Source organism: Triticum urartu, chromosome 7A (genome assembly GCF_056163025.1).
Source record: "Triticum urartu cultivar PI428250 chromosome 7A, HENAU_Tu73, whole genome shotgun sequence".
Taxonomy (NCBI): Eukaryota; Viridiplantae; Streptophyta; class Magnoliopsida; order Poales; family Poaceae; genus Triticum; species Triticum urartu.
This window is the reverse complement of record NC_141879.1, coordinates 289,645,739-289,653,979: the sequence shown is the minus strand read 5'-3', so window position 1 is coordinate 289,653,979 and position 8,241 is coordinate 289,645,739. Positions and strand designations below refer to the sequence as shown.

The following is an 8,241-nucleotide window of genomic DNA, read 5'->3' as shown; positions in this document are numbered from 1 at the left end:
TAGTTGTGATCGGGAGGCTCCAGGACCACCGAATTTGATACCAACTGTAAGGCACTCGCTCGATCTACAAAATTGTGCTAGGATTCATCTCCAAATCGAATGGGGAATTGAGTTTTCTGTAGCTCCGCCCACCAATCCACACAACTACAAGAGATAGTACAACATCATCCGAAGCCGCCGTCCAGTTCCTTTCAACCTCTACCTCACCTACAGATAGCTATTTAAAGGAAATGACCGTTGCCCAAGTTGGGTCAGAAACCATACTGGTAGTTTCTTTGCTCACTTGGGCCTTGACGCCTTCGACCCATTTGCCGTGTTTGAGACCAGCACGCCTTGGACTTTGGCTGGATAGACTATAGTGCCAACACCTGTTGTCGCCCGTCCCTCTGCATCTGCAGGTGTAGTCCTAGGTGTCTTTCTTGGCTAGTGTTTGAATCCAGCGCGCCTTAGAGGATTCTTCGATCATAATTGTAATTTTCTTTCTTGGCTAATGTTCCTTTGTGCAAAGACTAACTACTATTTTTTTTTTCAGTTTTTCAGGTCGGTGTTTAAGTGACTTGTATTACCATGCAAAAATAATAATAATAAACATTTTTATTATAGTAGGCAAGAGGCACGTATTACCATACAAAAATAATAATAATAAACATTTCTTACAAGAGGCAAGAGGCAATCATGCAACATGGCACAAATATGTCACGGGCCGCGGTCGTGACCCTGAATCCCTGACAGAATGACCCCACCACCAGATTACTGGTACGAAGCACAAAGACACGCTCTTCCTCTCGGTGTCTCCACTCCCCGTGCTTTCCATTCCGCCGCCTCCTCTCCCCTCCCCCAAGCCCCAAATCGCACGCCCCGCACAAATCCCCCCCGAGAATTTCCGATCGCCTCATCCGCAAGCTCGCGTAAACCCTAGCCCCGCAGGCCTCCTCCCCCTCCCCTTCATCGGCCTCCAGCCGCGCTTCGTTCGTTCGGGATTCCTCACGGCGGACCGCGCCGCGGGGACTAAACCCTAGCCCCGCCGCCAGATCCCGATCCGGCGCGGTGGGAGCCGGTCCTCACCCCGACCGCGACGCGAAATGGAGGCCGCGGCGGCGCGCAAGGAGTGGCGCGCCGTCCCCGACGCCCCGCTCCGCACCAATGGCGCCGAGGTCGTCCCCGCGCCGCGTCGGTCCACCCGCGCGGCAAAAACCCTTTCTTTCCCCTCATCGCCGTCCGTCTGTCTATGCTGCCCTTACTCACGCCGCGTCTCCGTCTTCTTCTGTTTTTCTTTAGGATGCTGCGGAGCGCGTGAAGATGGCGCAGTCCGAGGGCAGGGCCATCTACCAGGTGTGTGGGCGCGCGCGCGATATCTTCCCCCTCCCAGCAATGCACGTGTGCTTTTGCACTTGGCGCTGGTTGATTTTGGCGTGGTTTGAACCGGCTGCGGATTGGGTTATTGGTGCAGGATGAGTCGGGAGGGCTGGATGACTTCTGCTCGATCACCATTGATGGGACCGGTGGGCTCAGCGAGGACATCCTGCAGCAGCGCCTGCAGAGCATCGTGCGACAGCGGGAGGAGCTGCAGCAGGTGGAGATCGACCTGCGTGCACAGGCCATCGCCCACCCACAGATCATTGAGGTGCAGCGCCGATTCGGGGAGGCTACCAAGGAGCATCTAGTAGCAGCTGAAAAGCTCAAGGTTGTGTCTCTTTCCCTTTTATATGCTGGGTGTTTCCCTACTCACTAGGCTGCAACACGAACTTCTGACTTTGTTAATTGCAGACGGCATGATATATACTGTTTAGTGGTTGCTTGGGAAGTAGTACATGCTACTGATTATTTTGAGAGCCATGATTGGCAGACAGGACAGCTACCACCAAAGGTGGTTGCGCTGTAGCTCACTGTCATTTTGGTTTTCTCCAAGAGCCTAGTTCTGTTTATGTTGACAGAGCTGGTGTAGCTCTGCAGGACTCATTTCTTGTATTTGTATTTTTCACATTTTTTGTGTGGTTTTCTGCTGATGAGGAAAATTGAATGGTGGTTAATGGCTTAATGCTCTTAAGATAGTTACGTGATGTACATATGTAGGTTCATTACTGCTATATAGGCACTCCCCCTGACTTCAAAAAGAGGGCGCACATGCTTTGATTTGACTGTGACCATGAATTTAACCAATATAAAATGTAGGTTACATGTCACAAAATTTATACCATTGCTTCTGTATCCGAAAGAATTTTCCAATGATATAATTTTCAACCTAAATTATCTACGCATTATTGGTTTGATTAGTGGTCAAAATTAAATTTCAAGAAGCATGTGAGCCCTCCTTTTTGATTCGAAGGCAGTAGGATGCAACTCATGCAAGGTAGCTTCAGATTAGCTTATCTAGCCTTCTAGTTTGATTTCAACCACACCTTTTCTTGGGTGTTACCTTGAGTTGTTTCAGACCTTATGATATAATTGATGCAGACCCTGTGTTGCCCTTGCCGTGTGAAACAAAATTAATGTCCAGATTGAACAGGAACAACTACATGAACGTGAGAAGTACATTCTTGAGCTGGAAATGAAATTGGATGATACACATAGGGAATTGGATGCTTTGAAGATTGACCATCAAACGGTTGGTGGTCTTAACTGTTACATTCTGCAGTATTAACACTGAGTGCTTATGTTATTTATCGCTGCCTTGTTCTTTTCGGCAGGTATGGGCTAATCAGGATCTTCTTAGAGAACAGACCAAGGAAATCGCAAGTTTCAGGTATCATTGGTACCTTGTAGATGTTTATGCATGGAACAATATCTCAAGATGGAAATACATTTGTGAAGTTGCACACCTTGAAACTTCCTAGCATCAATCCAGAGTAATAGATCAATGATCATGCATCAGAATTATACAATTCCTCTACGGTCTGCTGTTGTGTCAAGCTACATCACCAGATCTCATCCTTTTTGACTAAAAATAAACCACCACATACTTTAATTTGCTGCCTTTTTTCAATTTATAACCCAAAAAGTGTATGCCTGATGGTTTATTATTTTGTGCAGAAGGGAGCGTGATAATTCTGAAGCTGAAAGAGCCCAACATCTTAAACAAATTCATGATCTGCAAGAACATCTGCGAGAAAAGGAAAGCCAGTATCTTGCATTAGAGGAACAGGTATTCTTCTCTACCCTTTTGGTTTTCATTTGTATTTTCGATGATCCATGCACTATGTACTAAGCTTCCATTGAATTAAAACCAAAAACATTTTTACTGATTGTGTATGGATTACAATATCATAGTTTGCTTGATCTCCATTAATAACTGTTTCAAGTCCACTTCAAAATATTCACATGGCAGTGTCATAAAATGAATATAATCCTGTAATAATTAACATGCTTGTCTCTTAAAATGTATGCATGGCAGTAAATCATAATAGAATGCGCTGGATGTTACCCCCGTTTCCAATATTTCATCGTTTATAATTGCAGGGTTTCCCCATATCCTATTCTTGGTACAGAAATAAAAATTATCTTGTGTTGAGCGGCTCCTGGGCATTATTTTGGTTGTGTTAGTTTGTTATATTCATACCTGAGCAATGAAATATGCTATTTGTTTGTGGGGACATTTCTTTACCAGCGTTAGCGTTCAGGCATTTTAATGTCCAGGCGTTCACGAATGAACATCTTATTTTTTCCAGCATAGGGTTGCTCAAGACAACATTCTTTATAAAGATGAACAGTTGAGGGATGCTCATGCTTGGATTACACGAGTTCAAGAAATGGATATCTTGCAGTCTCAGTCACTACAAGCTGAGTTGCGTGAGCGTACTGATCAGTTTGGTCAATGTTGGGCCACTTTCCAGCAACAGGTCAGTTGTTCAGTAGATGCCTTCTTTATGTTACTCATGTCTCATTTGCGCTACTATGAATTTCTTTTTGTGGTATTTCATGGTTCAGTTGTTCATTCTGCAATATTAGCCTTCTCTTTACTTGACTCTCTTGTTCGTCCCCAGTATGTTGAAATGCAGCAAGGTTTTCTGCATACAATACAACGACTCCAGCTAGAACTTATTGAGTTAAGAGACCGTACTGGAGAACAAGAAGATGTTTCGCAAGCTGCTCAGGAGGGTTCAGCTGAAGCGTCATATGTTCAAAGCAAGGGAAGCAACATGGCTGCAAATGGTAGTGCATTAGCAGATGGAAATCAGTCCACAAATGACTCCTTTAAGGTATTATATACTCATTTTGAGCAACTTCAGTAGAGTTGTCAGTGTGTCACCAATGATACGAAATATTGTTCAACATTTGCTGCGTTACTTTATTTAGTGTACCGTGACTACCTTGTGTGTCGGTGTTTCTTACTCTTTCCTGTTCCCCCTAGTATTTTTATTTAGACTGTCATATTGGTTTTGTTGATTGTTCTATTTTTTTGCTTATGAATAATTCCTAAGCATGCTTTGATTTTTTTTTTCAGGGAAATAATGCCCATGCTGTACCTGTTGTTCCATCACTATTGGGACTAAGTGGTTTTGTTCCTCCTGGGCAGATGGCTGGGATGCATTCATATATGCTGCATCCTCAAGGCATTCCTCAATCTTTAGCCTCACCCAACTCTGGTGTTCCTCAATTTGGTACTTTTCAGCCTACAATCCAACCCACCATGCACTGGCCTAATCAACAGGTAATTTATTATACTCACAAGCACTTTGTTTATTGTATCATTGTTTTACTGACAGTGACACTGCTTTCTAATTTTGAAATGATTCCTTTCATGTAGGAAGCACAAGCTGCCTCACAAACACCTGATGCCACAAACTATCACCCATCACAATCAGATCAGAATGCATTACAGCCAGCTGCATTGCAACCAGCTGCTAGCAACAATGTTGAGCTGTCGTCTGGGCAGAGTCAGGTGACCCATCCAGAGAATCTTACAGCTCATGGCGAGCAAGAACAACGTTCCACGAGTGTGGTTGCTGAATCAACTCAAGAACCAAAGGTTAGTCTGTTTACTTGTTTTTGTTTGTGTTCCTTTAATCTTTTCCTCTTAATTCAATTCTTGCTGAAGTAAAAAGAAATGTTTACAGGTCATGGAATCCAATGTTACTGAACATTTTTACAATGAAGAGCAAAAAGCCCATGATTCATCTTCGAATGCCAGCTCTACTGGAAAGTTTGAACGCCAAGAAGAAAGATCGGAATCAAAGGTTTCTATCTAGCATTTACTATTGTTTGCTTAATAAAATTCGATTGATGTGTAAGCCTCTTATATCACTCACACTGTATGTACAACCAGGGCGAGAAAGTTGCATCTGGCAAGCAGCCTGTGGAGCATGTACCTAGGAAGCAGAATCAAGCTTCAGATTCTGCTGGGTCAACAACCCAGATCCACATGAACAATATGGCGCCAGAGTTAAAGTCTAATGTTGTGAATCAGTCCGACACACTTACATCCGCAGGTGGTGGTGTGGGTTCACTGTTACCAAAGGAGCCTGTCCTTCTAGATGAAAGATGTCTGCTAGCCTGCATTGTTCGTGCAGTCCCTGCTGGATCTGATAACCGAATCAGGATAAGTTCAACTGTGAGTGGCCACTTTTGTGATTTTGCTTTTGTTTAGTGGAACATTTTCTGATTCTTGCGCATTCTTTGCAGCTGCCAAATAGGCTTGGGAAAATGTTGGCCCCTCTTCATTGGCATGACTATAAGAAAAGTTATGGGAAGCTAGATGATTTTGTGGCTAGTCACAATGAGGTTTATTTTCCCTGCATTACTTTCGTCAAACATTTTGTCAGTGTATTAATATTCTATTATTGATAAACCAATTTGCATCTGCAGCTTTTTGTGATTGAGGGAGATTTCATTCACCTTCGTGAAGGAGCACAACAGATCATTTCAGCTACAACAGCTGCTGCTAAAATTGCTGCTGCTGCTGCGGCTGCATCATCTGCTTCTTACTCATCGTTGCTGCCTTCAGTTGCTGTTACTCCTGTGGCACACACCACTCGTCAAAAGAGAGGACCTGTTGTTGATTCCAGATCTTCAAATTCAATGCCATCAGGAAATGGCTCTAATACAGCTAAATTTGGCAATCAACACCAAGCGAATGGCTTTTCTGATGAAGTTCGAGCTGGGCAGTCATCGAGGCACACAGCTGCTGCCAATGGGGGAAGACATGAACGAGTTGGTCCCCCTACAACACATGAAAAAATCCCAAGTGCCAGACATGGTTATGGAGGAAAGCAACAGGGCAGGTATGGTCTATTCCAGATTTGATGTTAAAGCTCAGATATATATACTATTGCTCATCTGCTGCAAATTACTCCTGTATTTCAGATCTGCTGGGACCGAATTCAGTTCAAGAAGATAAGTTGGTAGCTTGTCTTGAGGTACGATCATATGTTCTGATGTAAAAAGTGTTTCTCGGTGATCACCTAGACCCTTTTGAAACCGTTCATGGTTGTTACTGTTAATACTACCTCGGTCTATTTTAGCATTCTAATCTTGTTAGTTTTAATCTAAAAGATTTAGCGTTTCTAGATTTACTTTATTTGAGAAATTTCCATCCCCAGAATGTAGTAGATACCCAAAATAATTGGAACTTTGCATCTTCATGTCTTGCACCAACCAAGAGCAGGCAGGAAAACAGCAAACACTGTCCATTTACTAGAAGGACAGCACGAAATGGAAGCAATGCCTTTTGATTACCTAGTGTATAAATCAGATAATATGTGGAATTGTCCAGTTGTTGAAAAAATTATAATAATGTCGTGATTAAAGTACATACATGTGTTGTTAGCTACTCCCTCAGTTCACAAATATTAGATGTTCTAACATTTTTGTGAATTGAATGCATAACATGTTTTAGTGTGTTCACCCATTTCAGTCCGTATACAGTCGATATTGGAATATCCAAAACATCTTATATTGATGAACGGATGGAGTAGCATTTTATCTTTAGTCACCTTTGCGAGATAGTTAATGATTTAGCTTTGCTGACATTGTCTAGAGATATATCTTGTCTGGTGCTAAAATACTACTACCTCCGTTCCAAATTACTTGTCGTGTACATACTTTGGAACGGAGGGAGTAGCGAATGTGCAATTGCTTTCTGTTTGGAGCTCAGCATGGAGCTGACATACTCAATTTTTCTGACTGTAGGTTGTTCGATTGGTTTAATGGGCGGTGAAGTGGCAAATCATGTCCAAGTTGGTTGCGTTTTGGTTTCAAATGGCTGAAGATGCTGCTGAATTCATTATTCAAAATTTAGCTGTGCACCATTGCTTTATAACAGTGCCTGCCTGCATTGCTCTTTACCTTATTTTGGCAAGTTGTCCTGAAATCCTAGCCCAGAATCAGAAAAATACTGAGGAAGTTTTGCAACCGTGTATGTGGTGCACACTTGAATTGATTGCGTCGAATGTCCGTGGTTACGTGCCGAAGATGAGTACTAGCTCTTCTATTATGATGTCCCCATACAAAACTAGCATCCATTATAAATGTTCGCTTGTTAGTGAGAATTGCGACAGATTGCTCAATTGACCGCGCCGAGGTACAGCGGAGGGTTGCATGGACTGTGCTTGCTGACTTGCCCTTCCTGCAAGCCAAGTAGTCGTCACTCCGGATGACTGAGCCTGTGCAGCTGTGCTTTCGCACAAAGCAAGCAGCTCCTAATCCACACTTTGGCATTTCCCGCCCCTCACCCAATCCCTACCGTGCAAACATGTAGTAATAGCTGCAGAATACATGGACCTGTCGCTTCGCATTACTCATTAGGCTGCTGCTCTTTTGTTTTGGGACGCCATGTCATGCCACCGTCTCTTCCCTCGTGTACATACGTACGCCTGCCCGCTCTTAGTCCGTAGAAGCAAGTATCGGCTCTTGTGTGGACATGTAGTTTGGGTTTGAGTTCACATGCACCCTTTTGCTACAGTCAAGTGTGCAAATTTTCACGATGGAATGACATTCGTCTGGTCTGAGAAAAAAAAACTATTTTTGAAGCAGTTTGAAGCAGCGATTTTTTTTTGCCTAGACATCAATGAATTTCATCCCATCACAAAAATTTGCAAGCGTGTAAAAAACACATCAATGTTTTTTGCCATACATTTTTTTTTTCAAATTTCTTCAGTAGCTTCTTGGATTTTTTTTAAAAAGCATGTGTGAGCTCGAGCTCACAAGAGCACTTTCCCCTTGTGTTATTTATTTCATCACTCTCTTTGTGGTCATGCCCGTGCTGTTTTATAGTAAATGCTTGGCACATATGACAGTCAACTTTTT

General features: G+C 43.1%; 1 protein-coding gene across 2 annotated transcripts; it reads left to right on the top strand.

Moving 5' to 3' along the window:
* Nucleotides 1-808: 808 nt before the first annotated feature.
* On the top strand, nucleotides 809-7,406 carry LOC125524820 (RNA polymerase II degradation factor). 2 transcript variants are annotated; one of them, XM_048689851.2, is made up of 16 exons: nucleotides 809-1,154; nucleotides 1,279-1,332; nucleotides 1,451-1,684; nucleotides 2,507-2,605; nucleotides 2,688-2,743; nucleotides 3,034-3,142; nucleotides 3,666-3,836; nucleotides 3,981-4,196; nucleotides 4,442-4,648; nucleotides 4,745-4,966; nucleotides 5,055-5,174; nucleotides 5,264-5,548; nucleotides 5,620-5,718; nucleotides 5,803-6,218; nucleotides 6,301-6,353; nucleotides 7,126-7,406. In XM_048689851.2, exons 1-15 carry the CDS (start codon nucleotides 1,083-1,085, stop codon nucleotides 6,332-6,334), a joined length of 2,394 nt encoding a protein of 797 aa, XP_048545808.1. In that variant the 5' UTR covers nucleotides 809-1,082; the 3' UTR covers nucleotides 6,335-6,353; nucleotides 7,126-7,406. The 2 variants fall into 2 exon arrangements, with proteins under 2 accessions (XP_048545808.1, XP_048545807.1); XM_048689850.2 differs by having other exon boundaries at nucleotides 810-1,154; nucleotides 3,031-3,142.
* The last annotated feature ends 835 nt before the right edge of the window (nucleotides 7,407-8,241 follow it).

What these genes read in the sequence shown, in the direction of transcription:
- LOC125524820 (XM_048689850.2), top strand. Translation starts at nt 1,083, where the DNA reads ATGGAGGCCGCGGCGGCGCGCAAGGAGTGGCGCGCCGTCCCCGACGCC. An exon ending in AAGGAAATCGCAAGTTTCAG is followed by an intron (nt 2,744 to 3,030) that starts GTATCATTGGTA and finishes TATTTTGTGCAG; the next exon opens with AAGGGAGCGTGATAATTCTG. An exon ending in CCACAAATGACTCCTTTAAG is followed by an intron (nt 4,197 to 4,441) that starts GTATTATATACT and finishes TTTTTTTTTCAG; the next exon opens with GGAAATAATGCCCATGCTGT.